At 40.2% G+C, this 20,881-nt stretch overlaps 1 protein-coding gene across 2 annotated transcripts in view; it reads left to right on the forward strand.

Moving 5' to 3' along the window:
* The window catches only part of LOC140381680 (protein TANC1-like), a 74,577-nt gene that overhangs the window by 39,799 nt on the left and 13,897 nt on the right, over nt 1-20,881 (forward strand). For both annotated transcript variants that reach the window (XM_072465779.1, XM_072465780.1), the window contains 9 exons: nt 90-398; nt 3,123-3,323; nt 4,278-4,381; nt 4,511-4,619; nt 9,291-9,413; nt 10,038-10,274; nt 11,994-12,203; nt 13,060-13,141; nt 18,015-18,148. In XM_072465779.1, the coding sequence (XP_072321880.1) occupies nt 90-398; nt 3,123-3,323; nt 4,278-4,381; nt 4,511-4,619; nt 9,291-9,413; nt 10,038-10,274; nt 11,994-12,203; nt 13,060-13,141; nt 18,015-18,148 (1,509 nt within the window). The remainder of the gene's footprint in view (nt 1-89; nt 399-3,122; nt 3,324-4,277; nt 4,382-4,510; nt 4,620-9,290; nt 9,414-10,037; nt 10,275-11,993; nt 12,204-13,059; nt 13,142-18,014; nt 18,149-20,881) is intronic.

Below are 20,881 nucleotides of genomic sequence, written 5' to 3' on the forward strand. Positions count from 1 at the left end.
GCGGTTCTCTCACTTGAGTCACTGCTAAATGTCACGATTTATAGCCCGCTTTCATCTAATCCATGTTTTATTCATCTCCGCTCTTGCAGGAAATCACCACTCTCCTCCCTTTTTCCGGCATCTCTTTGGACATTTTGCCGGACAGCAGTGACCTGGGGGCCGACCTCAGCGACTGCATCCACCACCGGGTCAACAACAGCGCTCGTATCGCCGGCAACGTCACCACGGCAACAGGCACTGCCACCGACCCGCTGCTGCTCAGTAAATTCAGCAGCCACCTGTCCTCGCGAAGCAACGGGTCCGTGCTGTACCTGCAGCTCACCCTGGACTTGTTCCATAAAGGACACTTGGCCATAAAGGGAGGGAACTATCTTGTCGTGCCTGTTTCGTTGTCAGAGGTGAGACATCTCATTTAACATGTCGTGGAGCTCAACACTGGGCAGGGACTTTGGGTACATCTTGCGTTCAACGGTGCACTAAGTAACTTTTCTTGTAGCGGGGCTGTTGCCTGCTTGTCTCCATGGAAATGTTATTGCTTTGCCTGGAATGATCCACAGAAGGACCTAAACTAATCTATCTTTGACACAAATGGCTCACAGTCAGGACACATGTTTTTGATTTTTTTACATTTACTAATGTTTGTTTTGCTCAAAACTAATTTGGAGGCTTATGGGAAAAGTGTTTTTCACTTGTTTTAAAGGAGATTAACTGACATTTTACCCTGGAAATTTGTTTAATTAAGATACAGAAAATTATTGAATTATAGGCATTTAAATCTGATCACAGTTAATCAGTTTATCAGTGTGTCTTGTCTGACTTTCCCTTTATAGGATCCATAAAAACATAAAAAATGTTCAGATTTAGGAATGTTGGTGAGTGTAGATACAGGGACTTTACAGGGACACATTATGTAAAATCAACATTTATGAACTTTTAACCATGTCATAACAGTATTACCTCATCAGTATTTTACTCACCGTCATGTTTTGATTCGTACATGTTTGAGTAATCCTGTGTTGTCCTGGATTCAAGGCTTGAGTTCTCATAAAATATCTGTTTTCACCCTATTTACACCCACCACCCTGTGCTTCCATTATTCAAAACATTTAACTACCGGGTCATACATGTTGGGTTCAAATGTGTAATGTGTTTTTTTGTCTAATAGACATTTTTTTCAACAATAAAACATAATGAAAAGCCATTGCTTTTTATGGTAAAATGTCACTATGGAGAGCATTTTAACAGAAAGCCAATGGACCTGTTTCACTTATTTTGAAGCCATTTTAGATATTGCGGTTTACAATACAACAACAAACTGTGAAAATAATATAGTTATAGTTTAAGACAAACACATTTTAAAAAGCTGAATCTCATTTAATACCTGTTTTTCTGTTTATCTTGTTATCTCAAAATAGTCATATTGTTCTTGCAATGTTCATATTACGGCAGATATCCCCGAAATTGTTGGGTATTGTCTGTGTATCAAATCCCCAGTGTGACCTTGCGTCATTCTGAGGAGCTGTGTGCTGTGAAATTACTTTTTACTCCTGTCGAAAGGCCATCAATGTCCGTAAAATTGCCACAAAGGTGCACAAGGGACAACTGGTGTTCATGCTTGTGTTTCTCAAATAAAACGCATAAAACCAGGTGCTGTTGCCAGATTACATCACTAAAAGATTAAATAGCTGCATCAAAGGTTTTACAAGATGACAAAAATAGCACACAGTTACAAAAGTAAAACTGACGTGCATTTAATTTTGCACTCTGTGGAACAACAGATGTGTTTTATTGTACAAAGGCAAATGGCATAACACAGGGGGTAAATAACACCTGAACATTCGTGTGCTGTTGAGGTGTGCGGTGGAAACACATTTTCACATATCAATTTAGTTTTTGTGCCATTTCCCAAACCTGGATAAGTAGAGCGCTGTGTGGGATCAGTGTATAAGCAACTAATGACTAGTTTAGTAGTTTACTTCTTTATCTTATTTTCCTTTTGTCTGATTACCGTAGTTAAAACAATTATTTATAATGCTCATTTGACATTTTTAATACAAAAGTTTAACCTGATTCAAGTAAAGTACCTTTTGATAGAGAATATTTTTCATCAAAATGACAAAATGTATATTATTCTTGTGCCATTTTGCGCTGTCCTCACAATAAAAACTCCCAGTGAATGGTATGTGTTTAGACTTTATAGATTAAAATGATCAGTTATTAAATCAGTTAGTAATTCAATAATCAATATTATTAGTCATTTCACACCTACATTCTATGCCAGCATATAAATGACTGGCTAAAACTTTTAGTGAGTGAAAAGATGTACGTAACATAAAGAACGTGCAGACTGCTTGAACTTGTTTCATTTTGATTCCATGTGCGAGTCATGTCTGTTTTTCATGCAGTAAAGCCTTCTCTGTCCTTTATGTTTCCCACACGACTACAGGCTCAGCTGAGCTGTAGGTGCTTCTCACTCTTTGATGTATGCAAGCCAAATCCAATGCAGACCATTTTTATATGCAGACATTACTGAAACGGAATAAAACTACTCTGAAGAAATGTATATTGTATGATTTTAAGTCTTACCACATGGTATCTCATTTTCATAGGCCTAATTTAAACTCGACTCCAGCGTTCAAACGCTATTATAGTTGTATTAGAAAACCCACATTTATAATTAAAGAGCGCTGAATATTATTTTATTAACATGGATTCACTAAATGCTTGTAGTCAGTCACGCGTCTATAATTTGTTTAATGTTTTGGCTCCATGGCTTAAAGGACAGAATGAGCGAACAGAATTTAATGTTTTATTAAACATTGATTTGAATCATTCATATAATACTAATACTAATACATACTAATTGCACAGCCCGGCTAAACTGATTTAATTCGCTGTGTACGGTACTAGTGGTGGGCAATGTTCACAAAATGAATATCTTGAGTAAGTTACAACCCGATAATGATATTTGGACAATATTATGTCAATCTAACAAAAATGTGTTTAAACTTATGAGGTGAGGTTTACTTATCAGATAAATGTGATATCTTGCCCACCTTAACTGTGTACGAAGTCTTGGTACATGTTTAAATCCCTGCATTGACTCCTGCTTGTGTTTTAAGGTTTATCTGCTGATGTGCCGCGTGAGCTTCCCGGATAAAGAGGCCTTTGAACACATACTTCCGGTTCTGAACGTGGCGCTGGCGTCTCTGCACCCGCTGACCGATGAGCAAATGTTCCGGGCGCTGAATGCAGGTCATGTGAGCGGGGGGCTGGAGTGGGCCGACTTCCAGCTGAGATTGGCCAGTCTGGCAGGATTTATGGTGAGGCTTTCATTTGCATTAACTTCATCAAATTAAAGGATTGGATTGAATATTCTTTGATATGCCTGTAAAAAGTTCTTTGTTTAGATTTGGTTTGAAATAGATTTTGGTTTTGTCCTGATGATATTGTTGGTGTTTTCTTAATTCAGGGAGTGATCAAAAATGATGGTGGAGCAGTCCTCAAATTTATGTCTACGACAGGGAAATATCATGTCACTCATAACATATTATTGTTAATATTCACATGTCACATTTGAGTTTTTTTGATAATTGTTCAAATTAATTAGAGATAAATTTAAATTAGTAGATACATTATTATCTACTAATATTGTACTCCTTGAAATCTATATATATATATATATATATATACACATATATATATATATATATATATATATATATATATATATATATATATATATATATATATATATATATATATATATATATATATATAAAATTAAGGCACACAAAGTCCAAAACAAACATCACATTTAGTCCAAAGTCTGTCAAATTTGTCCATTTGTGATTGTTATCTCCATTGTGATGTACATTCCCATTCATATTTTCCCATTCATCGTCAGTCCAAACAAAATAACTTATTTAATTTAATTTTCAACTCAAAATAGTGGTACTTTAAATTCTAACTTGTAGTCATCTAGTTCTGATATAGAAATACTCAGATTTACAGTATTTACATTTGACACTCATTTTAGTATCATTTAGTTGCTGGGTTTTGATGACCCTAATGCTACTGTAAACTTTGTTCTTATTTAGACCATGTTTACCAACTGAGTAGATCTTGCCCTGAACTGGTTTAGTTGCAAGTCGGATCTGGTTTAGCCGGATTTAGTTCAGATGTATTGTTGGTTTAGGCCAGCGTTGGACCTTGGACAGTCTTGCTTTAGTCTCAACTTCCTTCTGTAACTCCATGTTCTTGTGTGCGCTGCGTAGGTGCGTCGACGGGACGGCACGCGCATGCTGTGTCACCCGTCCTTCAGAGAGTGGTTAGTTTGGAGAGCAGATGGAGAGAGCAATGATTTCCTCTGTGACCCGAGGTAAAGCGAGTCAAAGCCCCTCACACAGAACGGCCTGGGCACATATGTCGAGTGGCTACAAGCGCAGACACATAGTAGTCACGTTGCAGGACAGGTCTTAATATTTATCTCTTTACTCCGTGTCTCCAGGAGCGGCCATGCACTGCTGGCCTTCATGTTCTCTCGACAGGAGGGAAAACTGAACCGGCAGCAGACGATGGAGCTGGGACACCACATCCTCAAGGCTCATATATTCAAGGTAACGCAAACACATTTTGTTTGAAATTTTGAAATGTTGCATTTATGGGCTGGACCAGGAGACAAAGGAATGGTAATTATGCCTGATTATTGAACAAAAGAAAGGGCAGTGCGTCTTTAGTTGTTTAATGTGTGTTTTCCAAACAACAAGCCATGGATTAACCGTGAACTGAAGGCTCTGCTGAAGGAGAAGAAGAGAGCCTTCAGGTCAGGGAACAAGGAGGAGCTGAGGACTGTGCAGAAGGAGCTGAGGAGGAAGATCAGGCAGGCTGAAGCCGGCTACAAGAGGAGGATGGAGGAGCAGCTGCAGCAAAAGAACATTCAGGGAGTGTGGAGGAGCCTGAAAACCATCTCGGGCTTCAAAATCCCCCCTGCCCAGACAGAGGGGGACCTACAGTGGGTGAATGATTTAAATGCTCACTTCTTGAGGTTTGATCGGTCACCTGCCCCTCCCCCTGCACAGCTGCATGCTCCCTCTTCCACAGCTGGACAATGCCCTGCATCTGTTCCTCTTCGCTTATCTGCCATCAGCTCCCCACTTCGCCTGGACTCACCCATCCCCCCAGCACACGGTCCCCCTGCCAACCACTGACTGTCACAGCAGCACAGGTGAGGAGTGAGCTGAAGAGGATTAAAGTGAGGAAGGCAGCAGGACCTGATGGCATCAGCCCCAGGCTCCTTAAGTCCTGTGCAGATGAACTGTGTGGAGTTGTGGAGCATGTCTTCAACATGAGCCTGAAGCTGAGGGTGGTACCACAGGTCTGGAAGACCTCCTGTCTGGTACCTGTGCCTAAGACACCGCGCCCCAAAGACCTCAACAGCTTCAGGCCAGTGGCTCTCACGTCCCACCTGATGAAGACACTGGAGCGGCTGGTCCTGGACCACCTCCGCTCCACCGTGAGCTCAGCCATGGACCCGCTGCAGTTTGCATATCGGTCTGGCATCGGAGTGGAGGACACCGTCATCTCCCTGCTGCACCACTCTCTCTCTCACCTGGAAAAGCCTGGCAGCTCTGTGAGGATTCTGTTCTTCGATCTTTCCAGCGCCTTCAACACCATCCAGCCGCTGCTCCTGAGGGACAAGCTGGAGACGGCTGGTGTGGAGTATGACCTGGCAGAGTGGATCCTGGACTACCTCACAGACCGACCCCAGTTTGTGAGAGCCCGGAACTGTGTGTCTGACACTCGGACCTGCAGTGTGGGGGCGCCCCAGGGCACTGTCCTCGCACCCTTTCTCTTCACCCTTTACACTGCAGACTTCAGACATGACACGGACAGCTGTGTCCTGCAGAAGTTCTTTGACGACTCTGCCATCGTCCGCATCATCACGGACGACAATGACGGGGAGTACAGGGGACTGGCGCAGGACTTTGTGGACTGGTGTCAGCGGAACCACCTCCTCATCAACGCGGGGAAGACCAAGGAGATGGTGGTGGATTTCCGCAGACGCCACCCCACTGCCCCCTCACCAGTGAACATCCAGGGACGGGACATTGAGAGAGTGGACTCATACAAGTACCTGGGTGTTCATCTGAACCACAAACTGGACTGGACTCATAACACAGACGCACTGTACAGGAAGAGCCAGAGTCGGCTCTACCTCCTGAGGAGACTCAGGTCTTTTGGAGTGACAGGGCCACTCCTGAAGACCTTCTACGACTCTGTGGTGGCATCAGCCCTCCTGTACGGTGTGGTCTGCTGGAGCAGCAGCATCACAGAGAGGGAGAGGAGGAGGCTGGACAGAGTCATCAAGAAGTCCAGCTCCGTCCTGGGCTGTGCTCTGGACTCGGTGCAGGAGGTGGGGGACAGGAGGGTCCTGGCTAGATTCACATCTATGCTGGACCATGAGTGTCGCCCCCTGCAGGACACTCTCTCCGCTCTGGAGAGCAGCTTCAGTGAGAGACTGATCCACCCTCGCTGTGTGAAGGAAAGGTTTCACAGGTCTTTCCTTCCTGCTGCTGTCAGACTTTATAACAAAAACTGTTAGTACTGAACACTCGCAATACTGACCTAACCTAATACTGATGTGCAATTCTGTCATATGTGCAATTGCTGTTGGAATTCATGTGCAATTACTGTGAAATTACTGTGAAATTCATGTGCAGTCTATGTGCTGTCGTGACACATATTCATGTGCAATTACTGTTGTGATCACATGCAATGGTATTTATGTATTTATTGTTTATTTATTTGTCTATGGGAGTTTTTGTTTATTTATAGGAGATCTTCTGCTGGGAGTGTTTTTCAGACTTCCTATAAGTGATCTGTTCTTCTGTATCTACCTCTGTATCTACCTGCGTTGCACCAATGAAATTTCCCCATGTGGGACAATAAAGGAATATCTTATCTTATCTTATCTTAATCGATAAATCGGTCAATGGTGTTTTTATTAATCAACAAATTTTACTGGGATTGAAATAATGTACGATGCATAGACTAGAGCAGAAATGAGAAAGCAGTGAGTGAGTTGGGTGGAGATTTTTAAGTTAATTTGTCATTTTCAAATATGATGTTTTGCAAACAGAGCAAGATGATAATAAATAGATAATAAAAATAAAGCATAAAGATGATAAGTTAAATGCCCCATACATTAGAAAAGATAAAGAGTCTCTACTTTACCCTACATATTTATTGACAATTGCTGAAAAGATCTTTATCTGGGCTTTTCTATTGTTCTACTACATAACTTTGATTGCAAAAGATGTAAAAATAAAATTGACCAACCACATGCAGAGAAGAAAGAGTGGTTTATCTTTTAACAGTGATGTTGCAGAGGTAGCGTTTTCTTAATTGAATGGACAGCATTTTACAGCAAACCCTGAAGAACTGCATAAAAAAAGGAAATTGAATTTAAGTCCCAAGTGGGATTAGTACAGCTGTTACAGTGTTTATTTTATTTTCTTTCATCCTGCTCTTGTGTAACTTAAGGGTTGGAGTACTATTGTATTAATAAAGCAGAGCATGTATAACAGTATCAATCAATATCAAGGTTTATTTATAAAGCACACTTACAACTTTAAAAGCCAAAGTGCAGCAAAGTGCAATAATACATAAATAGAAACAATTAAAATACACATGAAGTTAATGAAAATAATGACTCAGTTTGTGTTTAAAAGGCCAGAGAGAAAAGGTAGTTTTTTAAAAAGGATTTAAACTGCTCTGGTGCCTCAGCAGCTCTAACATGCAGAGGCTGTTCCAGAGCCACAGAGAAAGCTCGGGCCCCTCTGCTTTTCAGCTTTGACCTGGGCACATCCAGGAGGAGTTGAGAGGATGGTACGGGCAGGAACATGGTGGGACAATAATTCCCCTCAATAACCGGGAGCCGGACCATTAAAGACTAAAAAAACATTTTAAATGGGATTATGTGGATATCTGGAAGCCAGAGCAGCGATGCCAGGGCTGGAGTCATGTGTTGGTGATGCCTTGTAGCCGTGAGCAGCCGGGCCGCTGCATTCTGCACTAACTGCAAGCGAGAGGCCCAACCTAGGACCCAAAGTCTCCCACTCACAATCCATGCACATGGATTCAAGCTCAGAGACTCCTACTGCGTTTAAAATGTCTGTTCAGTTTTATCAAAATGCAAAAACTCTGCTTATTACATATTGATTTACCCCTGGAACACGGCCGAGGTTCTTATCAACTTAAAGAAGAAAAAGTTTTAAGTTTTCATGTTCTTTTGCTTTTGGCCCTGAAGCATAAACAAAGGGTAGCAAAAAGTCCATCATGCAAACTTGACTTATCGTGTGGAAAATTGAAATATTGTGAATACTTAAAAAACAACACAAACTAAAAAATACCATGAAGAGGGGATAGGATTCTTCAATTTCCAGAAAATATGGCACTTTTTTGAAAACAGTTGACACAAAATCCTGATTTACAAAAGGTTAGGAACACCATATTATACTGGACAAACAACACGTTACAAAACATATATTGCTTTCTTTCTCATATAGAATTTCCCTGGCTTTATTATAATTAGCAGCAAAGGTCATTCACATTAAATGAAAGTGCGTACACATTTAATTCAATACTGGTTCGTAATCAGTTTTGGTGTGAAACTTGGTCACCTGTTCAGTGTTTGCGGTGATTTCCATGTAAAACTGCAACTCTTGACCTCTTTCTTTGCTCGTTCATAATCCCTTTAATGAAATTTGTGATCAAGCACAAGCTCAAGTCATGCTGCCTTCCTGGAGTTAATTAGAGCCTCTCTTTTCATCCTTCTCTTTCCCTCTCCTTTTTCTCATTCTCTCTGTTCTCTCCTTTTCCCCTGCCCCCTTCTGACTCTCTTTTATCTCTAACGCTCTCCCTCTCTATGTTACTCTCTTTCTCTCCTTTCTCTCTCCCCTCTCACTCCTCCTTCTCTCTCTCTCTCCCCTCTCACTCATTCTCTCTTTTGTGCTCTCTCCCTCTCCCCGCACTCTCTCTCTCAATCTTTCTCTGTTCTCTCCTTTTCCCCTGCCCCTTTCTGACTCTCTTTTATCTTTATCTCACTCTCCCTCTCTATGTCACTCTCTTTCTCTCCTTCACCTTTCTCTCTCCCTTCTCTCTCTCCCTCCTCCTTCTCCACCTCCACTGTCCTCATTCTTGTTGTGCTCTCTCCCTCTCCTTGCACTCTCCCTGCCCCTTCCCTGACTCTCTTTTCCCCCTCTCCTCCCTCTCTCTCTCTCACCCAGGGCCTGAGTAAGAAGACGGGCGTGTCGTCCAGTGTTTTGCAGGCCGTGTGGGTGAACTGCAGCACTGACAGTCTCTCTGCGGCTTTGGCCTCCCTCAGGAACCTCTACACACCAAACATCAAGGTGATACACTGCTGTCCTACATCGGGGCAGTGGAGGAAAGAGCTACTGTGGCAAAATGTACCAAACATCCAATTTAAAATAGGGTAAACTGGGCACAAGTTTGGTGCAAACTGGTTATTTGCAGAAACACAGAGACATACAATGCACTTGTTTGCATGAACAAATTAATGTGTAGTTTTACAATACTTTAATGTTTTAATGAATTTAACTGTCAGTTTTCAGAGTATGCAACCTAGGTCACTCATAATTGGGCTCTTTGCGTTAGCCTCTATTTTGAGAAAGATTCATTGATAAATTAGTAAATGTCCAATTCATTGTTTTCTCTAAAAATCGTTTGTGGTTCAGTTTTATTTTCATGACCAGATCGTCTTGAACCTTAAAAATTAATACGACCCAATATAAAACTCTGTATTTCCACACTCGCCTGAGAACGGAATCAACTCGCCTGAGAACGGAATCAACTACCAACTTAAAAGTAGATTTAAGCCAGATTTTGGACACAAAAAATCACAAACCCTCTCGTTTCAGCGGCTTGATATCCATTTGGATTAATCAACCAGATCCTTTGTCTTTGACAGTAGGAGGAAAAAATGAATTCCAAGCTGATGGTTGTTAATTTCACAGGTGAGCCGTTTGCTGATGCTAGGAGGCGCTAGTGTGACCTGGTGCACAGAAGTGGTGGGTCACGCTCCGATCCTGGCAGTGCACGCCCATCTGGGACATTTGGAGATGGTGGCGCTGCTGCTGGAGATGGGAGCTCCTGTGGACGGCACCACGGACAGCGGCATGACCTCTCTGGGTCTGGCAGCCTCCGCGGGACACACCGACATCGTGATCCTCCTCTGCAAGAAAGGAGCTAAGGTCAGTGATTTCAGAGATGGGTACAGGGATATTTGTTGTAGTTGTAATTCAAAATGACTGTAGTAGTAGTGTGTAATCCCTCATTCGTCCAGGTAGGTTCCGTGGCAAAAGAACGTCTTCATTCTTCAAAACGTTTGTCCAGTTGACAGAATACATTTTTCTTTTGCTGAAGAATTAGGAGGAGGGAAGTATCTATAGTGGAGAGTGGTCCCTTGGGGGGCACGGGGATGGATGAACCAGCTGGAAGATGTGACACAGAGAGTTTGGAGACACATGCACAGTGCTGGAGAAATCCCACAATATGCAGACCATATTCTGTCAAAAATGATTTACATCTTTTAATGTGTTTTGTTTGCTTTCATGGTTTACTGTGCTGTAATGTTGTTATTGTGACCGAATTTTAAGGGGGGCAGCCACTGTTTATTGTAAGAGGCACCAATTTACCAAATATTGACTGGCTAGTTACATTAAATATTTATAAGGATGGGATGAGATATTCAACTTCCATGAGACAGGATGAAATATGAGATTGGGTCCATGAGGCAAGATTTCGACATAATTTATAAAGTGAGCGGTTCAGTTTAAAATGTTTGATTTATTTTATGATTTATCATTGTAGTGTTGCTTTTTAACTACAGCTACAGAGCTATGACTCTGCAACTTTAACACTTTTGTCCAAAGCAAACGTAAACTTATCTCAAGATCCTTTCCACTCATGAGTCCAATCGTGTGGCAATTTCAGATCTTATGCCATCCCCGTCTATTTATATATTCAGCCCTATATTTATCTCCTCACCATTTTGTTCAGCTAAATCCTTGATGGTGCACAATGTAATTTCTCTGGAGGGTCTCCATGAAGATAATATTGCTTTGTCTGTAATGTTCAACAGTATGGATTTATATGTATCTATGATTTATTCAATTACAGTCATCTGCTTGTCTCAATGAAGATTGATACATTTAAAGCAACACCATGGAACATTCCAGGCAAAGCAGATCACATCAAGCATGCTGCAGATCCGTCATCAGAAAACGTATATAATGCACCGTTCAGTTTTTCACATTTGAGACCTGGTGGACAATGCTTCGTGTGAGGAGATGTCAGGGAGGGTAAATGTAATGCGGTGGTTCCCAAACTGTCGGGACCCCCTGGGGGCCCACGGGGTACTGAGCTGGGGGTTGCAAGAGGACTTTTTACTTGTTAAGAATATATACTTACTAAAATTAGGTCAAACTAGTTATAAAAGTAGAATTAATCTTAAATGTTTGTTTTATGAAATTTTAACAAATGTCAATTTAATTTTGCAGTGGGGGTCCTAGACCAGTTGGTTATATTGGGGGTCCCAGCCTGTAAGGTTGGGAAATCCCTGATTTAAAGGATGAAGTACTGTTTAAATGTGTATTTTTAGATTAACACGTCTTATGTTACGCCTCACTGTTTTGTTTTGTTCTGTCTTTCTTTAATATTTAAAATATATATATTTTTTTAATTTAATGATTGAAAATAATGTCAGTGGTAGTTTCTAGTGAGAAACTAAATCCAGCTTCACCAAACTTCCTCATTAGCGCGCCTTTTTCTACAGTGACTGATTTCCTGAAAAGCCCTGATTTTCCTGGTATTTTTTGGACCCAGACGTGAGGAGTTGTAATACAGGCCAGTGTGTTTCGGAGCAGTGTCCAGCAGAGGTGTGATGTCCTTGTGTGGACCGTGTGTGGCAGGTGGGACACTCCGATAAGAGCGGCCAGTGTGCGCTCGTTCACGCCGCTCTCAAAGGCCACGCGGAGATCATCAACATCCTGCTGGGACAAGACTGGGGCCCCGAGAGCCCTCCCGAAACCGAGCAGCACCCCAGCAACGAGACCACGACCGGGAAGAAACAGGCAACACAACAGGCGCTCACAGCCGCTGCCAGCCTTGGACACACGCAGGTACAATTCAAGTCATTTTTATTGTTACTCGGGCGAAACAAAAAATCTTGTTGAACAGTTATGCTTTCAAATAAATAAAGTTCACAGTGCACAGTTTAAACTTTAAACATATTTACTGCTACCTAAGACAAGAATGACATGCATTTCAGAACATGCGTAGATTTCTTAACTACAGGGTTAGCAAGAGATACAAATAATACAAGAGACAAGGTTTTTCATTTTATTTTTTACGTTTTTTTGCAGCCTTTACTATTTGCTGCCAGTAAATCATGTTTTAGATGAAATTGCAATTCATTTCGCAGCCCAAATAGTTGATGTTGCATGAAAAGCAGTTTTCCTGTTATGTCTAATGTCAGTTGCCTTTATGACAATTTCACATGTTAATTATGTCACTATTATTTGCTTTTGTTATATTAGATATGCTTTACTTTCCATCTGGTCTACCCATTTATTACACCTTGGGTTGACAGTTGCCACAAATAAAACTAGTTGTAAATAAACTTCAAAGTCCTCTCTCTGATCTAAATGGTCACTACCCAAAGCCCAGCACATGGACCAATTATAAATCAGAGCAAGTGCAGCCTCTGCAGCATGGCTTGTCCATAAACTGAGATGGGGAAGCACTTATATGTGTACATTTTATACAGTGGCTACCCCAGTTCAGTTGTGATTGTAATTGTGATTGTAATCTGAATTCACTTACAGTATATGGTTCTACCCTCAATGTGCTTGTAAATAATTATTTATTGGAGACCGTGCCTTAAATATCCATCAGTATGTATTAGGTCCAGAGATATAGTTGGGAGCTTTTCCAAATGCACAGTGGGAGCTAACTCACAGAACTGTCTCCCTGCAGGTTGTGAGGAGCCTGCTGGACTTGAAAGATGAACAGCTGGCGGTGCAGATGGATGCTCACGACTCTCTCTGGGGAGAAACTGGTGCGCGCCTTTCCACTTTTGCTCCGCTTTCCCTTCTGCTCGTCCTTTTTCTCTCCTCTCCTCCCTCTACTATCTCAGCTCGCTCTGCTTTCTCTTTCCCTCTGCCTCCTCTCCTTGCGTCTGTCCTCTCTCTTCATTCACCTTTTCTTTACTCTCTCACACACACTTCTTTTTCTCCTTGCTACTGTTGTCCTCTCTCTCTCTCTATACTATCTTTTACCCTTTCTCTTCCTTTCTTCCTTTCTCCCCCATCTCTCTCTCCCTTTTCACTCCTCCCCCAGATAAATATAGCTCTCTTACCTCTTTCTGTCCATCACACCACATCTAGAGTCATGCTCCAGGGGGCTTCAGGCTCTGCAGTTCAGCCACATTTTTGCTTTTGTAAATCTGCTAAAAATGCACTCTGAGCACTTTGAAGTTCAATTGAATCTGGTGCCGTACATTTAACAGACTACAATGCGTTTTCCAAAGGGGGACTAGCAATTTTTCAGCCCGACCTATTACTTGTTCATCCAATTAAAGTTGATTTATGTAACTTTTCCGGTGGACTAATGTACCTCCATGGAAACAAGCAGATGACGCTCCCCTTTGAGTAAGAAATCATGTTCTTTTATGGTATATTTGAGCAATAAAAACTCTAATTGAATTAACAATCAATGCCATACTGTGGAACGTTGCAGGCAAAGCGGTAACAGCTCCAGGTTACATAATGCTCCTTTAATCCAACTACAACACAGCTTCTCTCTTTCTGATTTTATGTCCAGCTGAACGAATTTGTAATGGGTTAATTAATATTGTATGCTGAGAAGTAATTTTTTAGGCATTTGAAGTGATCAGATCTGGACTCACTCAGATGTTTCAATATGCTTTGTCTCCCTATGAAAATATAAAATGAATAGAAAATAGAATAGAATAATAGAATAGAATAGAAGAAGAACTGCTTCCCAAGTGTGCAGTATATACTAAACTTTTTTGCGATGACGAAGCGCAATTTTTATCCATTAAATGCTCAATGTTGTTCTGGCCAAAGTGCAGCATCCCATTTATCACAAGCCACATCTCCCTGGGCCCATCCGAAGCTTCTAAGGAGCTCGGTGGCACCCATTATCTAATTTAAACACGTAAATTCAGTTAGGTCCTTTTCCTGAGAGCTTGTTTAGAGGACCATTTTTGTGGCTTGGTGCACCACAGACTAACTGAATTTCACATTAAGCTTCGGGAATTGGACAAAGTTAGTAGTGGTGATAGAAAATTTCCTCTAAGGAGTACATCCATCTGTTGTTGTAAAGACTAGCCCCAAGTCATTCTGCGTTTGCTATACACAAGTAGCCGCTATAATACTATTCATTCATCTTCTTCACCGTATTTCTTAGAGGCTGATTGCTACACTAGCTTCTGCAGGCCTGAAGCAGTGTACTCTCAGGTAAATGGACAATTAAATATGAGCATAACAAAACAGCCATCCCTAACTTCCTGCTCTGAAACAGTTTGGGTTCACCACTTTCTTAAGAGTATTCTGTTAAAAGTGTGCACTGTGTAACTTTTCTGGAGGAGGTTTCACCACCTGCTTGTCTCTGTGGAAATGTTATTACTTTTACTATTTGTTTCACAAACGCTTGATAATCATCTGGTCAGGCTTGTGCTGTTTGGTTTGAGTCCGACCAGTCACAGCGCAGCATTGTAGTTTGTACGGAAGTCAAAATGACAAACCTAAACAAACACGGCAACGCCAACAGATGTAGTTTGGCCCATTTCATCAGATTTACCTACTATTTTGTTTTTTAAAACTTTGTGTATTTGAGGATGGGGAAGAAGTCTGTTTTATTCCTTGGCTTGTACTTCTGTTGTGACGCTTTGACCAATCACAGTCAAATATTCGTCATGACAATATGTCTTTGGCGAGAACCAGTCCAGATTGATATTGTGTAGAACTCACTTCACAAATCAATCTGTCGTTCAATTTAACCAGGTTTTAGCGCTGCACAGTGTTGGAAAAAGCTATTTTTGCGATTGCTAGATATGTGCTATGATATGTGATTCACAAGTATTTCAGAACAGGATTGTGGACAACACACAAGATGTTTATGTTAAAAGACAGGTCATTTTATTCTTTAAAGAGGAGGACTTTGTGAATCGATCGTTCGCTTCAATTGCATAGCCATAATTCTTACTATGCGCTGGCTCTCCTCTCCACAGGTCTGACCTTTAACTAAGCTGTTGGCATTATCTGCTTGTCTCCATGGAAATAGAGGAGTTTACTGCTTTACTGTTAAACCTTCAAGGCAAACCAGTAACACATCACGGAGACAAGCGAGTGGAGTACTACTACTACTACTACTAATAATAATAATAGTGAAATAACGTTTTGCAACCTGGAAATTAGCCAAATTCTGCAAGATTTTTATTTTCGTCTTGAAGCACTGCCACCAGCCGCTTTACCTGTAAAACTATTTATAAATACATATTTGGGTGAGTGAGCAAGTTCCCTCATCATGGATTGTGAAGTTTTGTGACCATTGGGCAAAACTACAGTAGGGTATTTGCCACCTAAAGTGATCTGTGACTCGACTAGAGACAAGCATTTTGTTGATCCAAAGGTGCGCTGACAGGGAAAGTACTTGTAAATTGTGCATAAAAAGTCTAAATGAAGGCTAAATAAACCCACAGTCCATTCCCAAATCTCCATCTACCTCACTCCATTCTCCTTACTGCTATTTTGCATATCAATCTTACATAGCCCTGATAAAATAATTAGTTGGTTGCCTTAGACTCCACCGAGCAATTAGTCCACTAAACACCTAAAAGCTTACAGCTCTACTCTACAGATGGATTGGCCTAAATGAGCTTGACTTGTCTGGCCAAAATTTTAACCATAAAGCAAAACAAGAAGTTGTTTTTGTGATTTGGGAGTAGCTACGCAGTCCCCTCTTACAAGATTTCCATGAGTCCAGTCCATTTCAGAAACCACTGCTGTTAAATGAGTATAAATGACCACCACACTGCTTTAGTATGCGGACACCCTCTGACCTTGTTACTATTTACTGCATTCACCTTGAACAGAGAACACAAGCCAGACTTAGATTGTTTCTAAGTGTTCGGGGTAATATTTTCCCTTTAAAGACAACGTAAATGCATTGATTGGTTCGTTGAAGTCACATGTTATTGATCAGTGTGAGTTACGCTCATCAATAGTTGTTGGCTGTCCTCAGCCACTTAATTATCTGTTCCAATGTGTTGTTTGTCATTGTTAGCTCAAGCTTTTGGTGAAGGAGCTACACCACTAACTTTGAGCCACAGTTTGACCATAAAATGTCCTTAAGCAAGGATTTGTGCTTCCAGGCAGATGCGAGCTATTTACAGAAAAGTGCCATTGAACTTTTAACCTTAGATAAATGATAAATACACGTGGAACAGATTAAATATTTAAATCCAATGCATTTTACATTTCACTGTTTTTCTGTAGTAATAAAGCCTTTGATTTAATTAAGAAACAGGTTTAAAATACATGGATGTATATCATTTAAATACATTCTTGCATTATACTCTTAATGGTTGTTGTAGCAGAGTGCTTTTTATCAATGTTCATAAATATTAATCTATGAACTTGTTACCTTTTATTAACTTAAAGAAGACAGATAATGCTTTTTTTCTGGGCATTTATTATTAAACTATAACATAATTAGACCATTATTTTCATTCAAACAGTAGTATTGATCCGGAGGTTGATGCAGCCACTGCCATGAATTGTGCCACTGCTTCCGCTCGTATTATTTTACATAGAACTGTCGATCGGCTCCAGTGACTTCCTGTTCAAACTAGGGATGTCAAGATTGCTTGATTGGGTAATCGATAATTGTGATTATTCAGGTCATAATATAATCATAAGAACCAAAAAATAATATTTGTGACAATTTTAGAAGCAAAATTAAGTCAGTTCAATCTAGCGTCCAAAAAATATAAGCATGGTAAGTGTAAATAACTTTTTTATCTGGTGTTTTTGTCACATTTAACTTGATTTTGTCTTTCGGAAAGTTAAATTTGATAAATTGGGTCACAAACTGAAGAAACAGTAACATGTTAGATAACGGAAATTAAAGAAAATTAAAGATTTCACTATTGTTCACAGTCACAGTCTCAATAATCGTTAAATCCCGATATTTTTTTCTCACAATAATCGTAACGCCAAAATTTGAAATCATGACATCCGGAGAAAGGGGGTGAAATCAGAAATTCCCGAAGCACTCAGGCCTTGTATGCGGGACAATACAGGATTAACATGAGCAAATCAGCCAGAAATCTCTATGATCAGACCAAATATCCAACCTAAACTGCACACACAAGCTCCTCCATCTCACAAAACTGTATTTATACAGAAAAAAAATTTATTTGTCGAAGACACCGGTGACAGATTAATCGACTAAACGTCATAGTGTGTCCCCTTATGATGGATATAGCAGGCTGCATATGAGTTACTGAGTATATGTCACTCTGTGTGTGTGTACACCATTGCTCTGCTGTTTGCCACCAATTACAATGACTGTTCAAAGCTTGGTGTATTATTTCCATCGGTGGCAGATCCGCGTTTCGGGTGTCAGTCGTGACTCCTGTGAAAGTTTTTAATTCCCGGCATTTATCAGATTTTATTAAAACTGAAGTTTGCCACCTCGTTGCTGAACATATTTCTCCAGGATATGATCTGATGAGTTGCAGCAGTTGCCTGAATTCAAATCAAATGGAAAATGCAAATGAGCCGCGCAGCTCTCCTCTCACCGCTCACACTCCGCTTCTTCTTTCTGTGGTAAATGTGTCAATTACAAACCCATGGCTGTCTCGTTTCTCTTTCTCGTCTTTAATGCCTGTGTTTTTCTGACAGTGTTGAGCGCCGCAGCAGGCCGAGGGAGGATGGACATATGTCGTTTAGTCCTGGACCGAGGGGCAGAGCTGGACGTGGCCAATCGCAGAGGAATGGTGCCACTGCTGAGCGCGTCAAAACATGGACACTCACAGGTGACATTTATTTATGTGGAAAATGAGACGAAAACAAACTCGGGCTGCATTTATGTGGAAAACAAACTCAGACTGCAAGATAAAGGATAATCAAATGAAAATAACTAACTGGTCACAATATGCCATAGGAAATTATGATATAGGAAATTACTGATTTTGTCTGTAAGTGCTGCGATATTGATATTATTGTGATATTCAGATTTTGCTACAATAATTTAGTTATAATAAGACAAATACGTCCATGGCCTAATGTAATAGTCAAACTCAAAATAAAGTCAAAATAAAAACTTAACAGAGACAAAACCAAGACTAAATCAAGGAAAATTTAGACTGAATAAGGAAAATGACAAATACACCACACTAATACAATATTTTTCATTTCATTTTCATTTCCTTGCTGTTGTTAAGATGTATTCAGTTTATTGATTAGATGTTGATTATTGAGATATTTTGTGCAGCCCTGATATGCAAATTGCAAAGGCTGCAATTTGTTAAAGGTGCACTGCGTAACGTTTCTGTTGGAGGGGTCAGCCACCTTCTTGTTTCCACGGAGATGTTGCCTGGAATGATGTCAAACCTTTGGCTGGGTGTGACCTCCTTAGATAGTTAATAAAATAACATAATGAACTCCTGTTGTTTTAGACCTTTTTTACTTGTGTGGAGGGTCATTCTTCACACATTGAAACTGCGAACAGAACTCTGATTTAAGAAGATAAATTGCAATTCCAAAAAGTTATTTTCTGAGACATTCTTTTTCTTTATGAAGATTTGCTTTGGTGGTTTGATATGGACCGCTGTGAAAATCAAATGGACAAAGTTCTGAGGGTTTTGTCTACTTGAAGCACTTGTCAGTTGGAACTTTTAAAATCTATATTAAACAGTGTGGTCGATCTTCTGCTATGTAACAAGATAAAAAGCATTTTTCCACAGAAGCTGCCAGAAGATCATCACTAATGTGACTCACTAAAGGCAATGTTTTATGTTTTGTGCCAAAACAATAATTAACATCCAGAATTGGTTTGTATTATTTTATTTTATTTCAAACATAGCACATTTGAATACACTTTTCTGCAAATATGACAGGAAAATGTTTGAAAATCTCACAGACTACACTGTTATGCACTGGTGAATAGGTGGATAGTAAAAATAGTTCAATTACATTTTTTACTCTTACTTGAGTAATTTATTTTTACTCTACTTAATTAATACTATTACTTTTGAAATAACAATCTTTCTTGAGTAGAATCTTTGGCAACCCTACACACCTCTGATCTAGCGTATGCTAGTGTATGTCGCAAAAATAAATTCTTTACATATAATTTTGCATTTTGCATGTGTTTCTCGATAAACGGACATGTATATTATTTACATGCACAGCTCGAATAAAATCAAATCATCAGGATTGTTGTACATTCAAGGTCTGAATAAAATATGCTAATATTTCTTTTTGTTTTTACATACTAATCATGTGGGTCCATTTTTCATATTTCTTGATAATATTTTAAGCATACAATACATGAGCGGAATGAGCTCAAATGTGCCTCTAAATGGCTCAAGTATCATATGAAACAGACACAGTCACATCACTGCACATTATTACTCTCATGAACAGGCACGTGCACTCACTGGTGTGGGTGCCCGGGTTTGGGTGGCATGTAGACATACTTATGGGTGGCATGTAGACATACTTACACACACTGGCTGATACATACACTCACATACAGACATTAGCATACACTGGCTGATACATACACTCACATACAGACATTAGCATACACTGGCTGATACATACACTCACATACAGACATTAGCATACACTGGCTGATACATACACTCACATACAGACATTAGCATACACTGGCTGATACATACACTCACATACAGACATTAGCATACACTGGCTGATACATACACTCACATACAGACATTAGCATACACTGGCTGATACATACACTCACATACAGACATTAGCATACACTGGCTGATACATACACTCACATACAGACATTAGCATACACTGGCTGATACATACACTCACATACAGACATTAGCTTACACACACTGGCAGATGCATACACTCACATACAGACATTAGCATACACTCACATACAGACATTAGCATACAGATACATACACTCACATACAGACATTAGCATACACTGGCTGATACATACACTCACATACAGACATTAGCATACACTGGCTGATACATACACTCACATACAGACATTAGCATACACTCACATACAGACATTAGCATACAGATACATACACTCACATACAGACATTAGCATACACTGGCTGATACATACACTCACATACAGACATTAGCATACACTGGCTGATACATACACTCACATACAGACATTAGCATACACTGGCTGATACATACACTCACATACAGACATTAGCATACAGATACATACACTCACATACAGACATTAGCATACACTGGCTGATACATACACTCACATACAGACATTAGCATACAGATACATACACTCACATACAGACATTAGCTTACACTGGCTGATACATACACTCACATACAGACATTAGCATACAGATACATACACTCACATACAGACATTAGCATACACTGGCTGATACATACACTCACATACAGACATTAGCATACACTGGCTGATACATACACTCACATACAGACATTAGCTTATACTGGCTGATACATACACTCACATACAGACATTAGCATACACTCACATACAGACA

The sequence above is a fragment of the Eucyclogobius newberryi genome, unplaced genomic scaffold, assembly GCF_026437365.1.
Source record: "Eucyclogobius newberryi isolate DKJ021-1_F unplaced genomic scaffold, fEucNew1.0.hap1 SCAF_5, whole genome shotgun sequence".
Lineage (NCBI taxonomy): Eukaryota > Metazoa > Chordata > Actinopteri > Gobiiformes > Gobiidae > Eucyclogobius > Eucyclogobius newberryi.